We start from the raw sequence: 13,608 nt of genomic DNA, 5'->3' as shown, positions 1-13,608 counted from the left end.
TGGTGTACCTTTCCTCCGTATGACGAATGGTGCTACTTTCCACCATACAATGTAATGGTGTACCTCTCCGTACGATGTAATGGTGTACCTTTCCTCCGTACGATGTAATGGTGTACCTTTCCTCCGTATGACCGAAATCTGGACGCTTACTCGAGAGTCTTCTTCCCTACGTCGTTCCTCCTGTTCAACATCGTCTACTGGGTCTCTTATCTCTACCTTTAGCAGTTTCAGTTGGATTTGATAGAATTCGTTTGGACAAATATGGAAAGACTCAAATGGGGAGAGGAGATGTCACAAGACATAAGATGTCACTCAGTGGCAGCTTTGTGCACGTTGACACTTGATTGGTTGGTGGGTTAGTGTAGCCAGCCAATAGACAGCTGTGAGACACTAACACCAGGATGCTAGCCAGATAAGAGATAATGAAGCATCCATAGTGCCTTCTTCAGGAAGGGGCCATCACCTATACAGAGGTGCAATAAGGGGACTAGAAGCTTTGAAGTTTTTTCTACATAGGTTATCCCACATACGTCATTTCAACCTATGTTATACTGTTCATTAAAAACAATGAAAAGCTAGGGTGGACTGCACTATGAAATGATTCTATTGTTGCTTTCTATTAGTTAGTCAGTTGCATAGTCATTGCAAGCCATTTGACATATATAGAACCTCAATATGGTTTAGTTTAGGCATCAACAGGGTCTTAAATATTAGGTCATTGATCACATTGATTTGGTTTAGATTAATAGACATTTATATCATAAACATGTGAATTATGTTTTCTACCAAGGGTGATATACAACAAGAACATGCATAGTTTACCTTACAACACACCATAACATAATAATTTAAAGATGAAAATACTACTTTTGTAAAATAATGTATCTAATAATGTTTTCTTTTGTAACATATAGAGTTTTCCAGAGAGTATTAATAGACTATTTGATAATTAAATGAATTGTCTGAGGACAAGGTATGGTGAGGTTTCAAACTAAACTGGTATGGAGATAGATGATGTTGTTTAATTAATTTACAGAATCTGGACATACATTTATCTCCATACAGCAGGCCGACAATACATCATAGGCTGAGGGCCAGGGTAGCATTTGGGTCAGTACAGTACTGTATATATTGTGCTAGTATTCAGTACAGTACTAATAAAAAATGTATGGTTTCTCTCCAGCAACACTATTGCTATTTTCTTGAGCAAGAACATGTATAATTCATGTTATATCATACAGTAGCTGTTGCACCAAAACAGACACCACAAATAATTGTAGAAGGTGTGTTTATGGAGTTAAAATAGTTTGATTTACTGTACTGTAAGTGACACTGTTGTTTCTGCGGTGGTTTGACTTAGAAGTATGGTAGTACCCTGTATTCTATGTTTTAAGAGAACGTTTATGTGAGAGATGTTTTCATGCTATTTTCATAGTTGAATGTAGATCATACTTTAGACCAACAACAAATAGTGGTTTTCAACTCTGTATAACAATACAAAATATTGCACTTCATAAGTGTCTTAGTTTGATATAATGTATTTACAATAAATCAAACACTATTTTCTATGTCTGATGGAACGCACCCTTTTGTTACAGCAGATCTGAGAGAACCACTGTCTAGGTACAGCTATGCTTTTTAGAGAATTCAGTCTGTGGTATTGCTTAAATTAATAAAACAATCTTTGCTTAAGGTCTGGAGTGTGTGTGTGTGTGTGCATGTGTGTAGGTGCGTGTGTGTAGGTCATTTGAATCATTAGCAAACTGTGATCTTTCTTACACACTTTAGAGTTATTTAGATGGAAATATATTTCAACATGTAGGAATGGTTTTGTCTCTGACGTGGTTTTGATAGCCCACTTCAAACCTCACACTGCATCCTGTTGTTTCGAAGTAAGGAGGCAAAATTATGCACAATAATCACACTTATTAGGAAGTAGGCTAAGGAAATCCAAAACAGACCCTTTTATTCCCACAGMAGGAAATTAACTCTACACACGATTCATGTCTATTGCAGAGTAGATCATTATACAATTAGCATCCCCATATAGAAATAACCGAATGTTATTGTTCAGGGCCTGCATTCACAAAATTTCAGAGTAGCAGTGTAGATCACATGAGATCATATACAACAAGTGACACCTGATCCTAGATCAGCACCTACTCTGAGATACTTTTTGAATGCGGTCCTGGAGCTCATCACAGAATATTGATATGTTGGTATGTTGATACCCCTGGTAATTGATACCCCTGGTATGTTGATACCCCTGGTATATTGATACCCCTGGTAATTGATACCCCTGGTATGTTGATACCCCTGGTAATTGATACCCCTGGTATGTTGATACCCCTGGTATGTTGATACCCCTGGTATATTGATACCCCTGGTATGTTGATACCCCTGGTATATTGAGTACCCCTGGTATGTTGTGATAACCCCTGGTATATTGATACCCCCCCCCCCTGGTATGTTGATATCCCTGGTATATTGATACCCCTGGTATGTTGATATCCCCTGGATATATTGATACCCCTGGTATGTTTGCATAACCCCTGGTATATTGATACCCCTGGTATGTTGAACCCCTGGTATGTTGATATCCCTGTATATTGATACCCCTGGTATGTTGATACCCCTGGTATATTGATACCCCTGGTATATTTATACCCCTGGTATGTTGATACCCCTGGTATATTGATACCCCTGGTATGTTGATACCCCTGGGTGAGATCTGCAAAAGTGCGTCACTGATAGACTGACTGTATATTTGCTGACCTAGATTGAGACAACACTGAGTATGATACAAAGAGAAGGAAATCAGTGGAACGCTATCAAAAAGTGGATGCAGTGCTGAGCGAGAACTCAATCAAAGAGCTGGAATAAAACCTTGCCAAAATAGTAGCCTACAATAGAGAGATCCCATTCAACTGAAAGGGGGGTCGGGGGGGTGTAAATATGCTCACATACAGTACTTAACAAATTAACTTAGTCATGCATACAATTTTCTGAGAGATAGGACACCTGGACAGGAAATCCCAGGGGTGTTTGTGTGAGTAGGGATATGAGATGATGGGGGTTGTGTGGGTGTTAAAGGTCCAGTGCAGTCAAAAATGTGATTTTCTAATGTTTTATATACATTTCCACGCTATGAGATTGGAATAATACTGGGAAATTGTGAAAAGTACGAGAATTCCCTTTTTGTGTTAAAGCTGTTTGAGAAGACGACCTGAAATCTCAGCCTGTTTTAGTGGGATGGAGTTTTAGCCTTCAATGGTGACATCACTATGCGGTAAATTAGACCAATAAGAAAGAGAGTTTGAAACCTCTCTGCCAATAACAGCTAATTTCAGTTTCCCCTCCACACTCAGACAGTCCTAGCAAAATTTCCCTTTGATAAGAAGCTATTTTTCTTTCTTTTTGACCATTTTAATTGGAAGAATCACAGTAAGGTATTTAATTGTCACCCAGAAACGATTTGATATTAAGATAAAAATGGCTGCGTTGGACATTTAAAGCTGGATCTGGAGACTAACTGGGGACGTCCTCCTCCACTTAGGGAGATTCTCCTGGAACAGCAGGCTCTCACAGATGCTACTGCTGACCTACTTTATGACATACAGCTGTATACACTACCATTCAAATGTTTGGGGTCACTTAGAAATGTCCTTGTTTTTGAAAAAAAAGTTTAAAAAAAAAAAAAAAAAAAAAAAAAAAAAAATCCATTAAAATAACATCAAATTGATCAGAAATACAGTGTAGACATTGTAATGTTGTAAATGACTAATAGCTGATTTTTAATGGAATATCTACATAGGCATACAGAGGCCCATTATCAGCAACCATCCCTCCTGTGTTCCAATGGCACGTTGTGTTAGAGTTCCTCTGTCCAGTGTCTGTGTTCTTTTGCCCTTCTTAATTTTTTCCAGTCTGAGATATGGCTTTTTCTTTGCAACTCTGCCTAGAAGGCCAGCATCCCAGAGTCGTCTCTTCACTGTTGACATTGAGACTGGTGTTTGTGGGTACTATTTAATGAAGCTGCCAGTTGAGGACTTGTGAGGCATCTCTTTCTCAAACGAGACACTTTGATGTACTTGTCCTCTTGCTCAATTGTGCACCGGGGCCTCCCATTCCTCTTTCTATTCTGGTTAGAACCAGTTTGCACTGTTCTGTGAAGCGAGTAGTAAACAGCATTGTACGAGATCTTCAGTTTCTTGGCAATTTCTCGCATGGAATAGCCTTCATTTCTCAGAACAAGAATAGACTGACGAGTTTCAGAAGAAATTACTTTGTTTCTGGCCATTTTGAGCCTGTAATCGAACCTACAAATGCTGATGCTCCAGAAACTCAACTAGTCTAAAGAAGGCCAGTTTTAGTGCTTCTTTAATTAGAACAACAGTTTTCAGCTGTGCAAGCATAATTGCAAAAGGGTTTTCTAATGATCAATTAGCCTTTTAAAATGATAAACTTGGATTAGCTAACACAAGAAACAGAAATACGTCATTTTCAGACACTTTGCTATATATACTCGAAATTGAGCTCAGATGCATCTTGTTTCCATTGATAATCCTTGAGATGTTTCTACAACTGAATGGAGTCCACCTGTGGTAATTTCGATTGGACATGATTTGAAAAAACACACACCTATAAGGTCCCAAAATTGACAGTGCATGTCAGAGCAAAAACAAAGCCATGAGGTCGAAGGAATTGTCCGTAGAGCGCCGAGACAGGATTGTGTTGAAGCACAGATCTGGGGAAGGGTACCAAAAAAATATCTGCAGCATTGAAGGTCCCCAAGAACACAGTGGCCTCCATCATTCTTAAATGAAAGAAATTTGGAACCTCCAAGACTCTTCCTAGAGCTGGCCGTCCGCCCAAACTGAGCAATCGGGGGAGAAGGGCCTTGGTTAGGGAGGTGAACAAGAACCCAATCGTCATTCTGACAGAGCTCTAGAGTTCCTCTGTGGAGATGGGAGAACCTTCCAGAAGGACAACCATCTCTGCAGCACTCCACCAATCAGGCAATTATGGTAGAGTGGCCAGACGGAAGCCACTGCTCAGTAAAAAGCATATGACAGCCCGCTTGGAGTTTGGCACCTAAAGACTCTCAGACCATGAGAAACAAGATTCTCTGGTCTGTTGAAACTAAGATTGAACTCTTTGGACTGAATGTCAAGCGTTACGTCTGGAGGAAACCTGGCACCATCCCTACGGTGATCATGCTGTGGAGATGTTTTTTCAGTGGCAAGGACTGGGACACTAGTCAGGATCGAGGGAAAGATGAACAGAGCAAAGTACAGACAGATCCTTGAGGAAAACCTGCTCCAGAGCGCTCAGGACCTCAGACTGGGGCAAAGGTCCACCTTCCAACAGGACAACGACCCTAAGCACACAGCCAAGACAACGCAGGAGTGGCTTCGGGACAAGTCTCTGAATTTCCTTGAGTGGCCCAGCCAGAGCCCAGACTTGAACCCAATTGAACATCTCTGGAGAGACCTGAAAATAGCTGTGCAGCAACGTTCCCTATCCAACCTGACAGAGCTTGAAAGGATCTGCAGAGAAGAATGCGTGAAACTCCCCAAATACAGGTGTGCCAAGCTTGTAGCGTCATAACCAAGTGGACTTGAGGCTGTAATCGCTGCCAAATGAGCTTCAACAAAGTACTGAGTAAAGGGTCTGAATACTTATGTAAATGTGATATTTCAGTTGTTTATTTTCTATAAATATTCAAACATTTCTAAAAACCGGTTTTTGCTTTGTCATCATGGGCTATTGTGAGTAGATTGATGAGGAACAAAACGATTTAATCAATTTCAGAATAAGGCTGTAATGTAACAAAATGTTGAAAGGGCTCTGAATACTTTCCGAATGCACTGTACATATGAATCATTGTTTATACATGATTGCATACAGATTTTGTTCCAGTCCATTGTGACTTTAATAAATTCAGTAGAAACTACCCGTATGGATCACAAACATGTATTGTTCCCAAACACTGAATCATAACCCATGGAAAGCAAGAAAAACACAAATAATTTACATCCTGGAAAACCAGAAACAGGGCTGAGGGCAAACTCACTAAAAAAAGAATACATTAGTCTATCGTGTTTTGCTCATATAACTGATTTGTAATTACAATTAGCAGTAAATGAAGGGCACACAAAAGACTGTGCATATGCCTGGCTGCTCTCCCAAAAGGATTACGAGAATCCATGACCATGTTAGATGGGAAAAAGTGGCCCTGAGTCATACTTAATTACACCGTAAGTGAATTTGTCCAAATACCTTTGACTTCTTCACATGGGGGCGACTAGATACATTAAGTCAGGGGTAGCCAACCCTGTTCCTGGAGTACCGCAGGTACTGCAGGATTTTGTTCTAACTAGGCACCACGCCTGACCAACTGAGCTAATTGATCAGTTCAATGACTGACTAAATTCAACACACCTGGTATTCTAGGTCAGTTAAGTCAAAAACATGAAGTGCCTGTGACACTCCAGTATCCAGGAAGGCCTACCCCTGCATTAAGTGCTTTTCATTAAACAGATATGTATGAAAATAAAAGGTGACATTCTGTACTGTTGCCTCATATGAAACATTTGAGCTCAAATCCAAAATGCTGGAGTATAGAGCCAATCCCAACTTTTACTGTGTCGCCTACAGCAGGGGATCCCAAACTTTTTCACTTGGGGGCCCCCCTTCCAGCATTGGGGAACATCCCGAGCCGCCCCTTGCACTGTTCATGATACGCACTGTTCATGATACAAACTGTTCACATCCCTCTTGTTGGTGGGGAGAATTTTGCAGGTTTAATGCTTATTTCCTGCAATTCTACACATTTTGTCATGGGGTGCAACAAACATTTTGAACTTTTCTTGCAATTCTATACATTTTGCCATGTCCAATGTGTATTCATGTGATATTTGAGTGACAAAAAAATTACAACAATATCTAAGGGCAAAAAAAAACGAAATACAAAATGTCAGCTGACATGGGCTAGTTGATCTGGACAATTTTGACAAGTTATAAAGTTATAACACTCTAAGGTCTGCGATGACTAACATGACAAGAGGAACTGATGATGCACTACCCAACTTCGAAATTGCACCTTGTGCATTCTACTTTGACAACTTTCAAGAGTAAGTTTAAAGCCGGACTGAGTTCTGCACCCACCCCCCTGCCGACCCCTCACGCCACCCCCATTCAGAAGCAGTCGTGTAGCAAGGTTGTCTAGATACGTTCCTCTTTATAACCTTCTGTTTCCTGAGGACACCTGGGTACCCAAATGGCCACTGTGAGTGTTATTGAGTGTCCCTTTGCCTGTTGGAAAAAAAGAGGCTGGGTATAATCCAACTTTGACATGGCATAATGAAAACATAAAGGTTTAATACATAACTGCCCCAAAACAGAAATAAACTGAGAGAATGGCTGTATTTCACAATGTTACACAAGTTAGATATCTTGCAGCTCCAAAAAACGTGAATTCAACCAACAAGTGTAACTCCAAGGCTGTCGACAACATAACATTAAGCTGCAGAAATTAGATGCTGCACACCTGTCAGTCCACTAGAATCTGCCCCATAACTCTGCTACTGTAGCTCTTCGTTTGCGAAGGCATATCTATAATAATGCCATGCCAGTCAGGCCGTTTTGTAAATTGTGTACACAAGCAGAAGTTGAGTCGAAGCACAGTGAGAACAACAAGCTGAAGCAAACCCAGACTTGGAAGCCTCTCTCCTTTGTCCTCTCAAGAGACACATGTGTAAATGTGGCACCATACGGTTCTCACCTCCAATCAATATTTTCCTCCTCACTTGTCGGAGTTGCTGCCTTTTGCAAATTGCTCTCCTGTTTGGCCACCTAATGTCTACTTGTGTACATGTCACAAAAACGTGCAGGCTGAGACTCATCATTTGTCAAAGTGTCGTTGACTTTGTGTGTTTGTCAACCTCCCACAGGCTCTCATTGGCCTTTCTGGCTCCTCTCAAATGTGTCTTCTTCTTAATGAACATTGTGACCAATTGTTTCTTGACAAATGTGACTTAAGGTCAAATTCTTGACCTACAGTAGGGCCTCCATTCACCGAAATTCACCAACAGGTCTGAAATGTATGACCAAATCTGACCCAGGCTTGCTACTGAGCTGCACGCATGGAAAAAGTATTCATTGTTGATGCTTCAATGGGAAGACGCCATAGATTTTTTCCGCCAATCTCCAATGTGGGTCAACTAGTTACTGTAATGCATTTCAAATCTTGACATTCATTGACATTCACCAACTGAACTATCGACACTAAGGTTCTATGAAAACAAATCTGAAAAATGTGAGAAGAACATGACAAAAAAATTTAACTTGCTCCAATGTGAGTTTCTGTCAATAAAGGCAATATTGTGGGTAGCACTTCAATTTACAGTACTGTTTTCAGCGGTATCTGCCTGATATCTACTACAAAAGTATGTGGTATCAATGCCCACATCAACCCACAGTCTGTCCATATACATAAACTATGCATCAGTACAAACATTCAGATGTCCCTCTCTCAACACCAAACTAGTGAGAACCACGCCAAACGGAGTATGTTGATATCTCTAAGGACATTAGGTGCCCACAATGATTATCATCTCTAAATTGTATTGGCCAATAATGGGGAGAGTGTTGATGAAGAATGAACCATTAGCCCTGCATCTGTTATCACCCTGTTAGTTTTCTGGAATCTGTTGGGAGACTCGAGGCTATATCATCGCATGGACCAGCTGTTTCCTCAAAGGCCTTTCCTGGAATTGGAGATTCTAAGTGTGTGTGTGTGTGTTCGGTTTTACTATCCTTGTGGGGACTAGAAGTCTTCACAAGAATAGTAAAACAAGGAAAAGTTGGAACATTTCGCCAGTCCCCACAAGGAAAAATACTATTTTAGGCTTAGGGGTTAGGTGCAGGATTTAGGGTTATGGGTTTGGAGTTAAGGTTGGGGTTAGGGGAAAAAATATTTGGAATGGGAATCAATTGTTGGATAGTAAAACAAATGTGTGTGTATGTGTGTTGTGTGCATATTGGTTCCTAGAGAGGACAGGGAAGAAGGCGATACCTACAGGCGATACCTATAAAACCAGACAAAAGCGCTAAACCAGGGATGCAAACTGAAACATGCCAAAAAAAATCCTGCTAGGGGGAAATGCAGGTTTTAACTAATTAAACCACAAATAATATTATCTACATGAACAGTCTTTGTGTGTAAAATAAAAAGTGGGTAATGTGAACCTAACTCACAGCTAAAAAAATTAAGAAAGCAATCCAATGTTATTTGTTGCCTAGACTTTACTGCAAATGACACTCAAGTCTTGAGAAAAAACAATACACTAATATTGTCACACCCTGATCTGTTTCACCTGTCTTTGTGCTTGTCTCCACCCCCTCCATGTGTCGCCCATCTTCCCAATTATCCCCTGTGTATTTATACCTGTGTTCTCTGTTTGTCTGTTGCCAGTTTGTTTTGTCCGTGAGACCTACCAGCGTTTGTTCCCCTGCTCCTGTCTGTTTCTTGCTCCTGTTTCCTAGTCCTTTTCGGTTTTGACCCTTCTGCCTGCCCTGACCCTGAGCCTTCCTGACGTTCTATACCTTGCCCTAGCTCACCTGCCTGCCCTTTGACCTGTCGTTTGCCTGCCCCTGTATTAGAAATAAACTTTTGTTTCTTCAACACTGTCTGCATCTGGGTCATACCTGAAACGTGATAAATATTGCAGTTAGCCATAACAGCCTTTGTAATAGAATGCTCGTGACCACACACATCTAAATATTGCACTTGGGGGAAAAAACATCTTAAAGTAGAAATAGAATGAAACAAACAGGCATTCTATTTTTGCTCTATTTTAGTGGATCGATCAAGTGCACAAGGCTACATGTGTGCAAAAATAATGTTTACTGAGTAAAAAATGTAATAATCCCCGCTCACTCACACACAAGTGTTACTGTCAAGTTGAACACAACAAAACCAATATCTTTGGGCTACACTGCACATTATAACATTGTACACTTTCTGCCTGTGGACATCTGTTCTACAATGTGCCAGCAGAGAATGATACTCTTTGTTGGCATAATTGATCTCTTTCAGGCAGAGAGTACACCTGGCATACCTCTTTTTATCCACTGTATTGAAAAAGTGAGATAGAGGGAAAGTGTGTGGTGTTCCTTTCACCTCTATAGTGGCATCCAGCTTAAGCCAGGCCCAGCCCATCTGATGTTGTAATGTTAGCTAGCTAACGTTAGCAGTCTGACTTCATTAGCCAGCTAATTTTCACACCATAAACTCAATTAGTTGATCAGTTAAGATAGCTAATGTTGCTCAACATTTATCTGGCTAGCTAATGAAGAATTCAATCCAGCTAGCAAGATACTTAACAATGCTAACAATACTTGTTCCACCACACTTTCTCCCTTACCTCAAACTTTCCAAATGCCAGTTGTTTTTCGGTTAAAGCTCATGAATTACGCTTCATCACCTTCTCACCCACGTCTCCATGGTCAAGCTTCTCACCTACCTCTTCATTATTGTTCAGGGGACGTAACTGTAACTGCTGTAACTGGCAAACTGCCTTTCCACTCTCTGCTGTCTTTCCAGAGCGCACGCTGATGCTGTAAGTAGCAAATTGGTTGTCTCTTCTCTCTTCAGCCGTGTGCTGCATTCTGTTGTTATGTGAACAATTGGCTGAACTTGATACAGCCAGGATTGCTCGAAACACGCATCACTTTTTGCTTACAGCCAGTAGTGATCCAAAGCCCCTCCCCCACCCCCCCAAAATATTTTCTCATCGGAAATACACAAATCACCTACTTTGGATTCAAAACAGCGAATTTTGCCAAAACATGACTAGTTTGCATCCCTGTAAACACACACAGCTTATGTATCATAGCTAAACACACACAGCTTATGTATCATAGCTAAACACACACAGCTTATGTATCACAGCTAAACACACACAGCTTATGTATCATAGCTAAACACACACAGCTTATGTATCACAGCTAAACACACACAGCTTATGTATCACAGCTTAACACACACAGCTTATGTATCATAGCTAAACACACACAGCGTATGTATCATAGCTTAACACACATAGCTTATGTATCATAACTAAACACCTACAGTTTATGTATCATACTTTATGTGTGTCACATCATATCACGTCTCTCAGTTTGCAAATGAGATATCTAAAATGCATTACCCCAGAACACAGTCATACTCAAAATAAAATGAATACCTTCATGGATTGTTGCTTCTCATGATTGATCTCACTTAGAAGTGAGATCACTTCGGGCCTCCCGAGTAGCACAGAGGTCTAGGGCACTCCATTGCATTACTAGAGGCGTAACTACAGACCTGAGTTTGATCCCGGGTCTGTGTGGCTGGCTTCGGGATTAAGCGGGCGGGCGTTAAGAGAGCTCGGTTAGGCGGGTCATGTTTCGGAGGATGCATGACTCGACCTTTGCCTCCCGAGCCCGTTGGGGAGTCGTAGCGATGAGACAAGATCGAAAATACTCTACTGTATTCTTACTCAAAAGACTGTTACAGCATATATGGTAGGTAGAATAAGACATTTCTGTGTGACTCTGAATGCATACTGCTTTTACTCTGCTTTTCTCTGTGCTTCAAAGGCGCTTCATGAGGCAGAGACCCCCGTCAAGACTATTTATAACTCAATCAGCCATGTATTTGTTCCTTTTACTCTTTTTCTAGTGGCACTGCTGATGCTACCAAAGCTGTGAAACCACAAGAGATCTGCCTCTGACGCCTGCATGAAAACAACAGCCGCAGGTGGCGGGGCTCAAAGGAGAATCAGCAGCGAAAATAGATATTTAGCTATACACATAAAGGACCAACTCGTTTGCTTGTCACTGCCCTGTAAAATTCTTTGTCTCGTGGCAATCATCAACGTTTTTCAAATCAAGCTGCCTTGAGTGTCACCTGTGTAAAATCTCATTCGACACATATCAAAAGACAAGCTTGGCTGGCTCTACAGTATGTTGAATGGATCGGATTGATTTTCAGCTGCAAGCAATTTATATCAGTGATGTAGTAAAGTCACTAAACCTCGAGGCTGAGTCGAGTCCCAGGTCCCCAGTGTTCGAGTCCAAGTCCGAGTCACGAGTCGAGTCACGAGTCGAATCCCAAGTCCCCAGTTTTCACTACAACACTGATTTATACTGTAGTTTACAGCGCCACTATTATGTAAAAAAAGATACACAGGAGATGTTCACTGCATAAATTAGAGTGCAGTTATTTTTACAAAATATCTGTTCCATAGCCTGGTCCCAGATCTGTGTGTGCTGTATTGCCAACTCCTTCTCATTGTCATGCCAAACATTTGTTAAGCAATTGCCATAGGAGTACAATACAAACAAATCTGGGACCGGGCTATTTGTTCCCCACTTTATGGTACAAATGCCGACTTTGCACCTTCCGCAATATCCCTCCAGTGTAGAAATGTGACATGCCCTTTAGATATACCTGTGTAAACGTTCGGTTGGTGAGATTCCAGAGCGACACTATAATAGGACTAAAATACGATGGGAACCAGTACCAGTCGCCGACAGCAAGGCAAGATGGTGCGGTCACACAAAGGGTCGATTGCTACGGATCCCAGGCCTAAAGTGGGATGGATTTCAGATGCCTTAAACCTCAGTCTGTAGCCCGAGGGTATTGATGGCATGTTGACCAACCCATGCACAGACAGAAGTAATTTGTTGTTTTGCCGCCTATGCAATAAAGTGAGTTTCTGTTGAGTTTCCTGCTACCTGGTATTGTGATTTGCGGTGGCAATTTTCCGATAGCATGGCCTTGGGTTACAGTGGCATATTGATTGGTTTGAGAGAAGATAAATGCATACAGCCCCGCATCTGTTTGCAGTAGAGCTCCTTTACGGTGTCCATTTTAGGATACCCTCTGCCTCACTCGGCTTGAGGCTGAGGGTGTCTTAAAATGGACACTGTACTAAATATCTCAGGAAAAGAGTCGGACGGAAAAGCAACAGCAAAATTGCAATTCATTGCATTTTACTGAGCGATGCTCTATATTACTGATGGTGATTACAATTTATGCACTGACTGACAGCTGCATCTTCATCTGTGATTGGGACTGGATTGGAACGAGTAAATCGAGAGATTAAGAGAAAAACTCTTACAGAATTGGCAGTTATGAAAATATGTGTGGAATTAACTTGGTAGATTGGATAGGAGAACAGTTCCTAGACAGTGTTTTGTATTGTAGCTTGAAGGTCCATCTGAAGGTCCAGCCTTGGAGGGCTGTCTAGGGAGATCAGAACTATGAGTGATGGATCGATTTATAAAGAAAAGTCACAGAATGCTCTTATGGTCACTATACTTTTGACACCCTCAATTCTCAAAGACATCCCCATATACAGTATAATACTCTCTACTTCACTCCTACAGATAAAACTCTTGAATTATATTGCTGAGTGATATCTGGAACGAAAATATGACCTCCTGTTCATAAACTCCATAATAATTCAAGACTGTGTGGTGGAGGCAGCGGTGAGAAAGTCGTAAAGCAGAGACTCTGGGACGTTTCAGTTACAGACAAACAGCATAAATCAGCGG

The 13,608-nt window shown here is 41.1% G+C and overlaps 1 protein-coding gene across 1 annotated transcript in view; it reads left to right on the top strand.

Moving 5' to 3' along the window:
- The window catches only part of LOC111953154 (gamma-aminobutyric acid receptor subunit gamma-3), a 43,080-nt gene extending 41,388 nt beyond the window's left edge, over positions 1–1,692 (top strand). Inside the window, 1 exon segment of the mRNA XM_023972236.2 lies at positions 135–1,692. Within this exon segment, the coding sequence (XP_023828004.2) occupies positions 135–222 (88 nt within the window). The 3' untranslated portion in view covers positions 223–1,692.
- Positions 1,693–13,608: the final 11,916 nt, after the last annotated feature.

This window comes from Salvelinus sp. IW2-2015, linkage group LG27, assembly GCF_002910315.2.
Source record: "Salvelinus sp. IW2-2015 linkage group LG27, ASM291031v2, whole genome shotgun sequence".
Classification (NCBI taxonomy): Eukaryota; Metazoa; Chordata; class Actinopteri; order Salmoniformes; family Salmonidae; genus Salvelinus; species Salvelinus sp. IW2-2015.
This window is presented reverse-complemented; position numbering and strand designations above follow the sequence as displayed.